The sequence below is a fragment of the Cryptomeria japonica genome, chromosome 10 (assembly GCF_030272615.1).
Source record: "Cryptomeria japonica chromosome 10, Sugi_1.0, whole genome shotgun sequence".
NCBI classification, from domain to species: Eukaryota; Viridiplantae; Streptophyta; class Pinopsida; order Cupressales; family Cupressaceae; genus Cryptomeria; species Cryptomeria japonica.
The window spans coordinates 200,383,258-200,400,670 of record NC_081414.1 but is presented as its reverse complement, the minus strand read 5'-3'; the positions used below and the strand labels follow the sequence as shown (position 1 = coordinate 200,400,670).

Here is a 17,413-nt window from a genome sequence, read left to right as displayed (position 1 = left end):
GATCATACAAGGAACAATAGGGACATGCAAATCCTACCTAATACATTGCATTAAACATGCAATTTGAATTTTAGCATAAAAAAATATAACTCGCTCCTTGTTGTTGCTCCTAAAGGAATTGCAACATTCAACATACATGCCTCGACTATACATTCTATGGTCCTTAAGATTCCAATAAGAGAAATGCTACCATTAAAGGGACGGTCACTATTAATATTTCAAGAAGATATGAGACACATAAAAGACCTCCTTGTTGATGAGATGAGCTTCATAGGTCCAAATTTACTATTGAAAATAGATTATAGATTACATGAGGCTTTCCCCCACCAACAACACCTGTGCTTTGGCAGGACATCTATCGTTCTTGTTGGTGACTTGGCACAACTACCACCTATTATGGACAAACCTATCTATGCATCACATTCAAATGCTAGATTCTTATGGGAGCAATTCACTACAATTGTTACACTACAAATAATATTCGTCAACAAGGTGACAATCAAACTCAAATTGGCTTCCATCAAATATTATAAAACATGCATGATGTAGAACCAACTGAACAACATTGGGAATTACTAATGAACATCACAAACAAATCACTATGTCTTGATGAACAAAATGAATTTGACCAATCAATGCAACTATACTCTACTAATGATTTAGTGAGGACACACAACAAAAAATCCTTAAACTACTAAATCTTCTTGTTGCACTTAGTTTTGCAATACAAACACACATTAAACCATTTATAGTGATAATGATGTCGACCAACTTCCAAAAGAACTCCTCCTACGTGGGGGCCAATGAACAATGCCAACAAAAAACCTATGGATTCAAGTAGGCCTTGTCAATGGGTCACTTGGAGAGGTGCTAGATATTGTGTACACAATTGGCTCTAAACCTCCAGATTTTTGTTTGTATGTAGTTGTTTGATTTGATAATTACAATGGTGTACCTTGGAACCAAGATGACCCAAAAAATATACCTATAATACCGATATCCTGAGGTAATAATAGACAAATACTACTATCCATGGCATGAGCGATCACCATACATAAATCCCAAGGACTATCACTACCCAAAGCAACAATTGATACAGGTAAAACAAAAAGACAAGGGTTAACTTTTACAGTTGTACCGAGAGTTAAATCAATAAAGGACCTTTGTATAGAACCACCATTCTGCTTTCATCGATATTCAAGAATGAAAAATAATCCGTACATAATTATTAGGAAAAAGGAGTCCCTACTACATCAACTCTCATTGTAATAAGTAAAGGTACACAAATTTGAGTTTAAGATTTTGTACAAAATAATTCAATTTTTCTCTTTTTGTTACTGTCTTCATACAGGAATGATTACAAATTAAAAAACCTGCTATCTTATTAATTTCATGGTGTACATGATCTTACTTGATATTCACAAATTGCTACGTCAAATGCTTAATGCTTCCTTTCCTTTCACAAAGTTTACCATTTCTACAGTTTTTTACCTTTTACATAAGACCATCCATGCATTCCTCCTAAAAATTCACTAACTTCTTCTTTCAATGTGCATAACGAAATTAAGGAATAACCAAAAAGCTTTCCTCAAGCTCATACTATGCAACCACACAAAATAACCAACTTTAGAATCTTAAAAATTAAAATTCTCAAAATAAACATTCTTCTCATTCAATATGACCAAATGTGTAATATTGATATTGTTTTAATATCTCAAACAAAACTGTATGTAAATACTTTAACTATTTCTCTTTAAAACTACACTATTTTTGTGGAGAAATTACATATCAATGTAATCATGTTTGCTTATAATATTTTTGATCATTTCCACGATTGTATTGTAACTTACAAATACTTTCCTATGACCCTAACCCTTACACCTACTTAAGATACAAATGCTAATATATTACACTATGGAGAGGAAAGTGGGATATATCGAATAATATTGGAATTCTATTTAGAAGAAAAATAAATATAAATATTTGAATAGCTTTCGCGAAAATTTAAAAATCCTTATCGTCATAGATTGCTGCCGTGCAGCGGGGAGTACTATATAAGAGAACTTTTGAAGCATTTTAAAAAAATGTAGCGAAGAGAATAGTACCGTTTTGAAGGGACAGCGCATAAAACCCTGATTTGAAGGTCTGGGTAAATAACCCATTTCATTCTGCAAGGTGAAAGCATTTCAAGTGCAGGCATGGCGTTGGCTTCTCTAGTGATTCCGCGCACGACACTATCTCATACCTCTGCACGCCTTTGTCTCCTTGGCAATAAACAACGTGCATTTGCATTTTCATTCGCTTCGGCGCCCGGAAATTCTTCTGCTGTTAACCCTGCGGCTACTTTTAGCGGCCTACAAAGGGATGCTAGAAAATTTGAGGGGGCCCAAAAGTTCCCTCGGCCAGAAACAATACCATGGCAGGAGGAGTTAGCCAACAAGGTCCAGTTGATAGGATTCATAGGTGGCCCCGTTGAGTTGAGATATACGAGTACAGGGAAAGCTTTTGTTTCGACTAATCTTGCAGCCAAATTAAATAGCAAGACATCGGAACCTACTTGGTATGCTTCTGAATATTTAGTGAGCCTAATAATAATGTTTTTATAGTCTCTTCGAATTATTCTGAATGTTTTTTAAATCGGTTTTTGTTTTGTTCTTCATAAAACCTACACGATTCAATTCTCGCCATGAGATACTGTTATTTTTTCTACGCTTGAGGACGAGTGAGTGATACCATCGAATATGGAAACAGGGGTCCCACTCTTTTTTTCTTTTGAAGTTCATGTTAGGTCAGGCTCATTTTTAATCCGATATCATTTTGTCTGTTCAGATATAGTATCATTGTTAAGATATGTTTAAATGCGTTTTAATGTACTCCTATCTGGTTCTCATTTGCTGATTCTTTTGTTTTTCTATGATAGATAACAAGAGATGGAGTAGCATTAAATTTGATCTTAACATCCATTTCATATTGGATGTAAGGCTTGGTCTGTGGCAACATACAGTCTAATATATCATGATTTTTATGTTAATGGAGTGATGTTATAATAGAGGTGGTCTTTCTACTAACGTAGTGATGGATTAGTTGCAGATGGGTATGTCTACTTATTGGCTTCCTCTCTCCTTTTCGGTGTGAAAAATTCAAAAATATCCCCTTAAGCTTCTTAAGCATGCCCTCACCTCTTCCATGGCTGAAAATTTTCGAAAAGATCCCTTGCCTACAAGCTCGTAAAAGAAAATCCTCTCTCTTTCCCTCTTCTCTTCGAGGGATGAAACATCCAAACAATCCCTTCTACAATCTTCTTAAAAAATGCTTTTCATGTCACCTCTTCTCTTCCGGAAATCCAAAAAATCCTTTTCCGATAAGCTTCTTAAAAAATGCCTTTCCTTCCCCTCTCCTCTTATGCCATTGAAAAATGTCAAAGAATTTCCCTTCCTAGAAGCTTCATAAAAGATGCCTTTTCCCTCAAGTCAGATGGATGTATAATTATGTGTCTTAGACTTGCTTTTTTGACTATAAATAATCATAATTTATCTTTGTAAACTAGCAAAGACTTAGAGATGATATATTTTTAACAATGTTAGTTATTCATGTTATAGAACTAAAAGATTCTTCAACATGAAAAGGACTTAGAGATGGTATATATTAACAATCATAGTTATTAATGTTATAGAACTAGAAGATTCTTCAACAAAAAGGATTTAGAGATTATTAGAATATTTAATTATATTTTAGTCACCTATATTTATTTCCTTGTTTAATGGTCATTTAGCTTTTTAGTTAATTAACTTTTAAGCTTTATTTAGCATTTAGCTTTTTCTTTTTAGTTAATTAGCTTTTAAGCTTTATTTAGTGTTTAGCTTTTTAGTAGTTCACTTTAAACGACTTGTTCTTAATTTAGAATGTCGTCCTTGTAATCTTTTTATATACGCTTGTATATTGTTGAATAGATTATCTGATTATTTTATTTTATTTTTATTTTTATTTTTTTTGGATCGGTAAGAGGCTGAAGCCAAGAATTTTATTAATCATTTTTGAAATTTTACATTACTCCAATCGTGCGGGCGCCGGTAGGAAAGAGTGGAGGCGAGAAAACCTCTGGCCTTGCCCAGGACCATAGTCCAGATAATCTCTACATCTAAATACAAATATTCACAGGTTTTAAATAATACATCAGCACCCCAGGCTAGGGTGAGCAGGTGGGAGGATATTTTCTCTCCCTTACAAGCCCTTGATTACAATTTTCAGTTATCACCGGACTCCTTGAACCCTGGCTCTGATTTGAGCGTAGATTGCTTATAGTTCCTGTTATTTGTTTAGAGATGGCCTTGCTCCTCCTGCATGGTTAGTATTTCAATAACTTGCCAAAATTGTTAGTAACATTTAGTATGCTATTTCAGATGAAATTTTATCTATCAAGCTAGAAAACTTCCTCAGCCAATTATCCTAAAAGGCCTGTCATTACAGAACTTATCCAAAGAAATGCGAACAGAACATTATAAACAGCGTGGTTAGACATTGCTTAACCTCATTTTTCTGAATTATAAAGTAGTCGATATATCATTCATAAGCCTAGTTTGTAGATACTACCCCTCCCTATTTTGGAATTTGACCATCCAAAGTTATGAGTCGCCTATTTACCACCTCTTGTTTATGTACCCGGATGCTATCCCTAATGATGGATGATATCCAGGCTACAATAACAAGAGGGGGTAAATGAGATTCTGTCATGCCTGAGGCCAGCATATCCTCTCATCCCTGTAGATTATTTTCAGAGAGGGTCATGGGGTAGATGAGTATTCAAGGCTGAATTTAAACTATATCCTTTCCCAAAATATTTTGCATATGTGCCACATATAAACCTTAGTCTGAGAATTGTCAGATGGCCCTTCATTTATAGAAAACTCGTCAACAAATATCAAATGAGTATATGGCAGGGCACCTGAGCGTTACAATTGGTTTGCTTAGTTCAAATAGGCCAAACACATGTAAAAATTGTAACTAATATTTCCCGCCCTGATCAGAATTCCACCAATGTGAATAAATACCTATGAATGCAGCCAGATGCTTATAATCATATATAGAGTATATATTCATATTAATGATTGTCCAGAGTACGAATATAATGGCCATATTTCCACCTCTGTGGGCCTAAATAAACAGAACATTCCATAGTAACTAAAAACAACAATTTCATATTGATCTTATGATGTTTATCTAAGTAAGCCTTAAGATTAACAGTTAAAGCATGCTATTTTAATATCATTTGATTATGTTTGTCTTTTAGGATTTGGCAAGATTACTATCTCCTCCGAAGTTTGTGTTTGATCCAAAATCAACATTGTTTTACTAGATATAGTAATAAGCTAAATAACCAGTATAAGCCGAATATATGGTGGCCAGGTACGATCAAAATTGTCACATTATCTCACCAGGAACCGGAGCCCCCTCACTCCGAACTTGAAGACGGGTCGTAGCTCCCTCGTTGTCCAAAACCAAGCCCTCTTCCTTGAGGAAGTCCTCAAACCAGGTAGGCTTGGGTGGGTTTCTCACATGAAATCAATGCAGCAGAAAGTTGACATTCCTGTTAATTGCATCACTCCTTTCCCTGGTGAAGGCCGCAACCTCCATAGTGATAATAGGGTGTCGAGGAATCTGCCTATTGTTTTGAATGAGGACATCATAGTCTCTGGGCCTTGGGATTGTCCAGTTATCGTCAATGTTGACTAGAACCCTCTCCAGATCGCCTAAGATTGAGGTGATGAAGACCTCCTTACAAAGAGCTCTTGTGTCATCTCTTCTCTTGGTGGAGGTTACCGCAACAGCTAGGAACATGGCGGCCACGTCCGAGTTGGCTCTGGTGCAGTCTGTATTAGTAAGATACTCCGGACCGAGGATAGTCTCTACAGCATCTATAACTAAGGTATGAGGGAGGCAGTTGATGCGTTTGAGATGATCCCTGGTAATAGCTCCATCAAAGGCCATTTGCCTCTTTGAACTACTTAGTTTGATCGGGGTATCCATCACAGGTTCTGCTGCAGTCCAGGAGGTCTCAATAAGCTTGGTTAGAGAGTTTATGAATTTTAACATAAAAGCTTAGTTTAATAGCCGTGTAAGGTAATTATGTTAAAGTCTGAGCTTTCACATCCTTTCTAAATTCATGCGTACCATGTGTCCATCTTGGGTGTTTCTAATTGGCTTAGTATAAATGCCATATCTTTAGATGATGATCCGCCTGTGGGAAAATCATTTTGAGTTGCCAAATTTAATTTTGACAAGTGATCTAACGGGTTGCCGATTCAGATAGCCAGCTAGTGCTCATTTCATCGAAGCACTAACCCGCTATAATGGCTAAGATTTCTTGGAGATTATATTTATAATGATGATCAGGCGCTTTTAATTAGGGGTTTGATTATTTTAAACTTGTATATATTTAGATATGAGTATCCCCGTCCAGAGAACTAATGATTAACATTTACTCTGGAGGGTGAAATGTATAATCCGTTGGGTAGAGTGTATATAAATGATAACTTTTATTTAATCATCAATATATTAATATATTTGTGTATTTATAAGTCTGAATTGTAAATTTCTATGTATGAACAACTATGTAAATATATTTCCAGTTTATATGTGTAAATATAATAGATTATTTGATTTTTGAATCATCCATTCAATTTATTTTTCATGGTATCAAAGCGGGTCGATAGGATTCTTTAAAGTTTGGTGAATTTTTTAATAAAAATTCATGGTCTTCTTTCTGGAATATTTTCTAGATTTTTTTTTAATTGTTTTTTTATAAAAAATGATTTTGCTTTTTTGAAGGTTTTTTGAGTGTTTTTGGTTCGTGGGCGAATTTCTTTGTGCTGGGCAGCAGTTCATGTTTTTTTTAGGGTTCTGGAGATTTTTGGGCTTGCAACCTAGAGGTTTTTTTTGTAGATTGAAAATTTTCCTAGGGTTTTTGCAATTTTCGACTAGGGTTTTGACCCTTCAGTTCAAGTCGAAATTTTATTCTGGTTGCAGATTCTTGGTGGGTTTTTCGAGACCTCAATTGGGTCGTCGTCAGATTTTTCTGGGTGCATGGTTTTCTGTGCCTTGATTTTTGAGCCATCAGATCTGCATTCTGATTTCAGACTCTTGGTGGGTTTTTCGAGAGCTTTTTAGAGTTGGTCTCAGATTTTTCTGGGTGCCTCGTTTTTCATGCCTCAAATTTTGTGTTAGCGAATTTGCCTTGGAATTTAAAAACAGCCAGCGATTTTTGCTAATTCTGTGGACGTTAGGAATTTTGGTGTCTTCTGGGCACCGTTTATGTTGTACATCCGACCTAGGGTTTCTGCCCCTATTTTTTTGCCTTTTTTTGGGAAAAAATTGTCAATATTTTTCTTGTTTTTTTATAAAAAAATCAGAGGTATTTTTTTATTTTTTGTAAATTATTATTATTTTTTTTGATTATTTTGAAGAAAAAATTCAGGTTTTAAGTTTGCAGAAAATTTTAATTTCTAGGTTTCTTCCAAACCTTGAAATTTGCACCTTGGAATTCGTGCCAGAATTCTCCTCCAGGGTTTCAAAATTTTTGTGCAGTTACTTATATTGTGATTGTTTTAAAAAAAAATCAGATTCTTCTCTCTTGCTTTCACTCAGTTGACCTCAAATAACCTCAGTTTCCGTGATGGCATCTTTGACCAGCATCATGTTGGAACACAGACAGAAGTTCCACAACTACCACAACACCTGGAAATAGTGCATGTTCACAATATCTGAATATCGTTGCCTTGATCAGATTGATTTAGGCCATACCTCGTCTTATAGGTCCCAGGGTTTTCACATTTTTTTTCCTCAAAAATTGTTCGCAGGGTTTATAATTTTTTCCTTAAAAATTATTATTTGTCATCTGCAAAGCTTGCGTGGGTTTTTTGATTTTTCACCATAAAAAATCATGGGAGGGTTTTGCTTGATTTTTTCCTCAAAAATCAGGGTTTTACCATGTGATGTCTGGTATTTTACCATGTGATGTTGTCTGGTGTTTTTCCGCGTGATGTTTGATGTTTTACCGCATGATGTTTGGTGTCTTATCACGTGATATTTTGGGTCTTGCCATGCGAAGTTTCAGGGTTTTGTTCGATTTTTTCCTCAAAAATCGATTTAGGGTTTTTAACCATTTTTTCCACAAAAATGATGATTTGTATCTTTATTTTTTGAGGGTTTGTCGATTTTCCTCAAAATCATGGTTTCAGGTTTCAATTTGGTTACCCAACGTCAGGTTGGATGGATTCTGGTATTCTTGGTCATTAACACTTTTCAGATCAAGGGAGGGTCTCCACCGCGACAGAGTGTTATTTTCATTTGTGATCAAAAGATCTGTAGTGTCTTCTGTAGCGTAGTTAGTAGATAGAATGACCATTAAGGGAGGGTATTAGAATATTTAATTATATTTTAGTCACCTATATTTAGTTCCTTGTTTAATGGTCATTTAGCTTTTTAGTTAATTAGCTTTTAAGGTTTATTTAGCATTTAGCTTTTTCTTTTTAGGTAATTAGCTTTTAAGCTTTATTTAGTGTTTAGCTTTTTAGTAGTTCACTTTAAACGACTTGTTCTTAATTTAGAACGTCGTCCTTGTAATCTCTTTATATACGCTTGTATATTGTTGAATAGATTATCTGATTATTGAATCATTCATTCAATTTATTTTTCAGAGATGATATATATTAACAATGCTATTTATTCATATGATAGAACCAACAGATTCTTCAAGTCAAGACAGTAGCATTGAACCAAACGATTCTTCAAGTTAATATACCAACACAGACCGTGAGTTTTGACGAGTGTTTGAAGACAATTCATCTATACTTGTTTTACTCACAATACGAAGAAAAGAGTAAATGAATCCGTGAACATTATTTTAGGAATTCATGAAGTTCTACCCTTTTTACGACACTGGTGTCTGACATTGTGGCTTTTCACAAAATAGGTTTGTTTGTTGATAAGGAGAGATGGGGCAGTGGGCTACTTCATTCCTTTAAATTTCCTTTCCAAACTAAACAACATACCATGTAGCATTACTTTATTTATGCTAATTTTTAGTGATCAGATTAACAATTAATGAGCAGAAAACACTATGCACAGAAAGAAGAACACACAACACAAATATACCTTGGGAAAACCTCCCTCTTGGAGGAAAAACCCAGCAACTAATGTCTCAGATCAAAACTTTTATTATGAGCAGATTACAATAACAACATGGATCAGATTAATTATTTGATATAGCTCTCAACCTAGGGCAGAATTATGCCCAGTCAAACCTTTGATATGAAGACCCTAATTACTGAACTTGAGCACAAGGATTCGCCATCATAATGGTCTATGATTGCTGCAGTTGATTTCTGCTCTCAGTCGCACAGATTCTTCCAGCAATTAGATCATCAAAGTTTGCTCAGATTGCTCATCAAGACATGATCACAAGTTCGCATAAGTCTGCTGCAAATCAGGTTCAGATTCGGATCTGAAGTTAGGAGAATGGCTGCTTGGATTGAGCACAAAGTCGCTTGGACAATGATGATCAGATTCGCACCATATGAGAGCAATTCGCTAGTGATAGCAAGGCATCATATTCGCTGAAGATGATAGTTCTCATGAGGCAGATCGCTTGTATGACTGAATTTGATTGCTTGATAATTTCGCATGACAATGGAATGCTTGTTTTTGTGAATGTGTAGATTGAGTCTTGTTATATACAAGACTCAATCTCTCTTTCATGAGTTGGCTGGGCCTATAAGGTCGACTTATAAATATTATCTTTTATTTTTTTCCTTGCTTTTGGCGCCACCTTTTAATTTACAAATAAGGTACAATTGGGGCCACACTTTACATAACATTGACTTAGGGCCCAATTTAAAATTACAATAGCTAGTTGCTCACATATTACTTAAATTTTAATTGCCAAAGGCAACATTAAAATTTAGCATAGTAGAATCCGATACTAGCAGGGTATTTTAACACTCCCTCTTAGCTAGAGAGGATTCTATGAATAATTGAGTCATATCATGACCATGCTCCATCATGCACTTCTACAGAGGATGGATCCAAAAATTTTCATTATGCACACCTGCAAGAAATGAACACACAAATATATATATAAATACACATCATGAACTTCTTTCATGATATCCATCATGCACATCCGCAGAGGATGGATCTGAGATACAACCATAGATATCCATCATACACATCCGCAAAGGATGGATTCAAAGAATACGGTCATGGATTCCTTCCATGATATCCATCATGCACACCCGCAGAGGATGGATCCACCTTGCATTGCCCGTAGAGGGTGGAAGAGGTCTTACACCTCAAAACTTCTCTACAGAGAAGAATAAACTACCACCTTGCACTCCGCAGAGGGTGGAAGATACACACAATGTATCATAGGAGCTGAAAACTCCCTCTTTGCCAAAGTATATTCCAAAGAAACAAGGAACACATGTTAGTTCTATCGTAAAACATAGAATCATGATCAAGAACATCCTTGTAATAATCATATAACAATTATAAATTCAGAACTGATTTGAATTCAAATGTTTAGCCATACTCTCTCAAATCCAACACTAGAGATGTAAATCAGATTTCAACATCAATGATTAGAAAACAACAATATGTTTAAGCTTTACTAAATATAATGCATTCACTAAGGATTATGGGGAATATGTAACTCCCTCTTAATCCCTATCTAAGTGATAAATTCACAAAACTTGTTGATTTACTCTTACTTACGAAATGGACCCATAGCATAGTTTAAAAAAAAATAAAAAAATCTATCAACTATATCCTTAATTGAAAGTGAGAGTTGAAAGCTTGTATAGGCTTTCATATCTAATCTCGATGGCACAAGCTGATTTGAGGTTGGACTCCTTAGGCCATGCAAGAACTCTTCCATCACAAAATACAACCTGATAACCTTTATCTTCTAGAGCAGATATAGAGATTAGATTCGTTTTTATTCCAGGTACAAACAAAACATTACTGAGATGAAGGGAAATACCAGAATCTAATTTTAATGAAGTAGAGCCAAAACCTTTTACTGCATAACGAGCATTGTCACCAATGGTCACATGAAGGTTGGATTCCTTCTCCACCAAATCTAAGAGATGTTCCCGATAGCCTGTGATGTGTCTAGATGCACCACTGTCAATCAGCCACGTGTTACTATTTGACTGAACATTGCTTGACAAGGCTAAGATAAAGAGGAATCTTCATTATTCTGTTGTTCTGAGACTTCATTTAGGTTTGCTTCTCCTTGCTCGAGTTGAGATTGACAATCCTTTGCAAAGTGACCAAACTTGTTACATTGAAAACATCGGATGTGAGACAAGTCCCTTGGCTTCTTCTTTGAATCAGGAGTAGAGGGTCTGGAATCTCTGTTTCTCTTGAAGTTATTCTTCTTTGAATGGCCACCTTCCTTCTTAGCTGTGAGGACATGATGAACATTGTCATGAGGGCTTCTGATTTTTGCTTTAGCAGCCAAGCGTGATTCTTCTTGAATGCAATCTCCCCTCAATCGATCAAATTGAGGAAGCTCAACTCTTGCATTGATTCCTTGAACAAAAGGTTCCCATGATGGAGGAAGACCATTTAGAGCCATCATAGTTAGGTCACTATCTTCAACAGTAGAGAGCTGATCCTTTAGCTCAGAGATCCTCATGAAGTAAGCAGCTACAGGTTCTTCCTTCTCTAATTTGATGTGATTAAGCTGCTGCCTTAATGATAGTTTATGACTGTTGGTGTTGATCTCATACATCTTTTCCAAAGTGCTAAACATTTCTTTTGCAGTCTTCATTTTGGAGATGCTTGTCACAATATGATCTTTGACGGAGTCTATTATTATCCTTCGCGCTTGGTAGTCCTTCTTCTTCAAAGCTTCCTTTTCTTCTTCGCCATTAGGTTCAGCAGCATTTTTATTGACATATTCAGCAAGGTCATTCAAGGCCATCATTATTCTAACCTTCCAAGAGTGTAGTTGACAGAACCTTCCAACCTATCTTCAGTCCTAAGATAAGAAGCCATGAAAACTAAACTTTGAACAATAGGTTAGATTGAAAAATTGATAAATCTGATCACAACTATTTACGAACCAAGCTGTGATACCATGTTAATTTTTAGTGATCAGATTAACAATTAATGAGCAGAAAACACTATGTACAGAAAGAAGAACACACAACACAAATATACCCTAGGAAAACCTCCCTCTTGGAGGAAAAACCCAACAACAATATCTCAGATCAAAACTTTTATTATGAGCTGATTACAATAACAACATGGATCAGATTACTTATCTGATATAGCTCTCAACCTAGGGCAGAATTATGCCCAGTCAAACCTTTGATATGAAGACCCTAATTACTGAACTTGAGCACAAGGATTCGCCATCATAATGGTGTATGATTGCTGCACTTGATTGCTGCTCTCAGTCGCACAGATTTTTCCAGCAATTAGATCATCAAAGTTTGCTCAGATTGCTCATCAAGACATGATCACAAGTTCACATAAGTATGCTGCAAATCAGGTTCAGATTCGGATCTGAAGTTAGGAGAATGGCTGCCTGGATCGAGCACAAAGTCGCCTGAACAATGATGATCAGATTCGCACCATATGAGAGCAATTCGCTAGTGATAGCAAAGCATCATATTCGCTGAAGATGATAGTTCTCATGAGGCAGATCGCTTGTATGACTGAATTTGATTGCTTGATAATTTCGCATGACAAAGGAATGCTTGTTTTTGTGAATGTGTAGATTGAGTCTTGTTATATACAAGACTCAATCTCTCTTTCATGAGTTGGCTGGGCCTATAAGGCCGACTTATAAATATTATCTTTTATTTTATTTCCTTGCTTTTGGCGCCACCTTTTAATTTACAAATAAGGTACAATTGGGGCCACACTTTACATAACATTGACTTAGGGCCCAATTTAAAATTACAATAGCTAGTTGCTCACATATTACTTAAATTTTAATTGCCAAAGGCAACATTAAAATTTAGCATAGTAGAATCCGATACTAGCTAGATATTTCAACAATTTATACTCTTTGTACCATACTCATCTCTAATATTGCCCATTAAAGGTAACCCTGATTATTAATATATGCTATGCATATCAGTTTAATACATTCAAACTGATTAAGTATACCTAGAACATGCATACTCAAGTTCCAAAGTAAACACCCACTTTAAGACTTCACACATGCAAGGATTTCATATTTCCCACTGATTATGTACAGGTTATCACAATTTATAAAAATGTTTGAAGTTCAAACAGATACTATTCATTTAGCATCGGTTTATCTGAGCATGGTAATCCCATATGAGATAGAACTCAAAATCTAGGGTCTATCCTGTGACATGCATTGCTAGTTTTGTCCCAAGACATGCATTACATTTTGGTAAATAAAAATTACAGAGCAAGTTATTCTGAACCAATTCATGCATGCTAAACTCATTTGAAGACATGATTAGTTGATTGTTCAATTCTGATTCATACCTGTCAATGTTGCTATACAATTAAGAAACACCTTTGCATGATTTCCCCTGTTTATCTGGCATAGCAATCATACAAATTCAAAGAGAAAAGTAAAGGTTTAATCAGCACAAAGTCTCATGATGCTCAAGGGATACCAAGACAATTCTTTCAAGAGCATTCTCTTCAAAATCTGACTGAATCAATCATATCTTTACACTTAATGCATGTCCTGTGGAAAATGGAATATAATTTGACATCCCGTACCATAGCTTATTAGAAACTACTTAAGCACAAGTCACATTTGTTTAAGTAAATTGCTAAATTGCTATGGTTTTAATTTTTAACATAGCTTCTACAAAGTATAGAATGTTCAAACTGCAAAAGAGTAGCCTCTAACAAAAATAAATCTCTGGCCTCTAATTACTGTTTCTTGCTAAGTAAATCACTAAATTGCTATGGTTTTAAGTTTTTACATAGCTTCTACAAAGCATAGAATGTTCAAACTGCAAAAGAGTAGTCTGTAACGGAAATAAATCTCAGTCCTCTAATTGCAGTTTCTATTGCTATATTCCTTAAGGTTTAAGGGTTTGTTTAAGATCTGCAGCAAAACAGTGTTACAACGTTTATTAATGGTTTCTGCAATAAAGATTACCTTTCTTCTTACATCAGGCCCCTATGACACTTAAAAACCTTTCTGAAAAGATCTCATGGTGTTCGAAAGCAGCATTTTGATATCAGTCATATAAAAGTGCCTTAATGTACTTTTAACAATGAGAACCCATAATTTAGATTTCATTACCAACAACAAAAGTAATAGTTATTACTTGACATGATGACCCTCATAACTGTGATTTCAGAGATGCTCTCCAGGCTTTTGCAACATCCATACACACTTATTACTTAACATGATGACCCTCATAACTGTGATATCAACAGGTTTCAATCAAACTAGAACATTGCATTTAAAGATTTCTGAAAACCAGTAATGCCACCCTTGGTAGCAGTTTTATATGGATGGAATACATATCGGTTTCCATTTTGGTAACATAACTGACTATTATAATAAAAATTAAGTCATGACCTTCATAATTTTGTTCAAGATATTTATTTTAAATGTTATGCGAATATCTATGAAATCTTCTCAATGTTCCATTGTGTCCTTTCACCTAAAAGATAAGTATTCAAGTTGGGTGAGAGATGCATTGAATGGTACAAGGTCAGTCCAGAAAGGGCACCATGAAAGCACTTTGCTTCCAACCGCAAATCTTGCAGGTTTTCTTTCATAACTTATCTGATGAGAGATTACCCTTCACTTTATGAAGTGTTCAAAAGTGGGTAACCGTTAAGGATAGTACATAATACTGATGATGATAGTTATACTGTAGGAATATGAAATCAAGAAAAACCATCCATGTATGAATTATACATGCTTCAGCAAAAAACTGATACAATCCTTTCAATCACTAGACCCAAGAAAGTTTGATCCCTTTCATGACAGTTAATAACCACAAAATCCATGAGAAGTCTTCAAGATACAAAATAAATAGGGGTCAACTACAAATTTCTTGAGCCCAAAGCTTCCCAAGGAATTTAAAGATACCCAGCACACACTCGATAGGCTAAATAAAAGCTTTCAAACCAATCACTCATGCATCAATCTCAATTCTATGGCTCAACTGACTACTGAACATTGTATCAGGACATTCACTTAAGGTTAACAACAAGGATCAATAAATTAATGTCAAATAATAAAGTAGCAACAAAACCTTTTTGAATGGCATTAAATATACTTCCACATCTGGTTTCTCTACTAATTGTTTTAATACCACTCAAGTTCATGGACTTTTCAGTAGTTAGTGGGCTATGGTCAGGATCCAACATAGAGTTATCAAGTAAAAATTAGGTGTATCACTCAGCCCAACAGCACACTATAGTGACTAGAATAAATCTATTAAGTATGTCTTCTTAGCTGGTACTGACCCTAACATCCATTAATTCCCCTTCACATCAATGACATATTCATATTGCAGGTTCATCACGGCAGTCAGGAGGGATATGCAACTCAGTAATGCAATCCTGACGGACAAATCATACAAGAATCAGCTGCAGTTTCATTGTACTAATTATTCAGCTGGTTAATGGTAAAATGCTAATTATGCATTCAGTAAGTAAGGAGAAGTAGGGTTGCGCACAGATCCATTGCCACATGACAATCTCTCACTGTTATCATGGAAAATTGGGTGTATATGCTAACCCTAAACACCATGAATTGAAAAGGAATAACTAAGCAGAACCAAAAAGCCAATTATATACAAACTTTTTTTGTTGACAAGCAAGTGTTGCCTATGGGGCAACTCTTGTTTATTTATTTTTATTTCAAAGCATCCCTTGATGAAGGTATACATGGATTGAAGTGCATAACGCTTCTGTTGTCCTCAAGAAAATAAAGCCTTTCCCATTTCCTCTAAACACTCCTACTTAGTAGGACTCAAATCTGGGTGTTTCTTCAGCAGCGCATTGAATTCAGCAAGGTTCTTGAATAAGATGCCTTTGGATAAACCTTGGCTTTTCCTTTAGTAGTGCACTACTCCTCAAATTGCTGTGCATAAAGGCACTAGGAATATCTCGTGAAGAATTCTTCTGGTTGTAGTTTGAGACAGTCACATGTGCTTGCTTCTCTCAAATCTCCTCAGGGAAAGCTTGAGTAGCCAACTTCACATACATTTTCCATCTCATAATTTCTGCATGAAGCATCAGAAATTCAACAATGATGTCAGAATCATGCACGTGTCCCTCCATAAGCCTCCTTACATCCACTTCTTGTATAATTGCCATTTCAGACATAGAATTTCAGATGTTGAAAAGGCGTTGAAACTGAGCAGAAAAATTTTCCTTTCTGCAATTGCTCTTCATCTCAACTATCTTGACTTAGTCTACCATTTGTTTGCAGTCCTTTATCAACCTCACTATCTGAAATCGGCAAGCCTTCCAGATAAAAGCATGAGGCTACACACACACATATAGGCATACATATGTATGAACACACATTTATGCACATACTACATACACACACACACTCATATATACACATTATATGTGTATATGTATATGTACACAGACACACATAGAGACACACAAATATCAATTGTGTTCTCAATTTTGTATTTGATGTCGTATGTTTTGAGTAAGTTGTTCGTTTTTCAAGCTGGAGGGGGTCTTTGCTCATGAAAATTAATATTTTTTCTCCAAAAGGGTCTTTGTGAGGGAAAAAGAAATTATGATATTTTAAAATTGGTTATTTCCCTACAGAAAAGTTATAAAAGGAGGTTGAGGGCTCATTTGAGAGTTTAGCCATGTAATGAATTTGTTTTGTTATTGGAGAGAACTTAAGCTCTTCCAGAATCGGTTGAGGACAAAATCCTCTTGAGATCACTAGTTTTGTGGACGAAACCCTCCCTAGTTAGTTGGTGTGATTTTATCTAGGAATCACCATTGTGCTACAACTTAAAGTTTCAAGTTCTGGGTTGTAGATTTGGAGGTTTTTGAAGTCTTTTGAAGTTGCAGATTTTGATACTGTTTATGAAGATTTTACTGTGTTCAGAAGGCGAGTGAAGAAGTTTGTTGCTACTGGGTGATACGACCCTTGGTGTAGGCCGTACCCTGCTGGTGGCTCTTTGTGGCTAAATTTTCTGAGTATTTCATTTTCTTTGTATGCTGTTTTTGGCACCACTTTCCTCATATTTGCACACTCATATTTGCAGGCGTAAAGTGTTGTAGTAAAAAAAACAGGCCATACAAGTTTGGAATAGGCTGCACAAATCTGGTACAGTCCAAACCATGGTGTTAGAGAAGGGTGTGTGAACTATAGGCCGGAACACCTTGTTTTGGGAGCTCATTCCACTTG

General features: G+C 35.6%; 1 protein-coding gene across 3 annotated transcripts in view; it reads left to right on the top strand.

Annotated features, from left to right (window-relative positions):
- The first annotated feature begins 2,072 nt into the window (after positions 1–2,072).
- Positions 2,073–17,413, top strand: part of LOC131044455 (protein OSB3, chloroplastic/mitochondrial) — a 118,009-nt gene continuing 102,668 nt past the window's right edge. For all 3 annotated transcript variants that reach the window (XM_057977783.1, XM_057977782.1, XM_057977781.1), the window contains exon 1: positions 2,073–2,560. In XM_057977783.1, the coding sequence (XP_057833766.1) occupies positions 2,199–2,560 (362 nt within the window). In that variant the 5' untranslated portion in view covers positions 2,073–2,198. The remainder of the gene's footprint in view (positions 2,561–17,413) is intronic.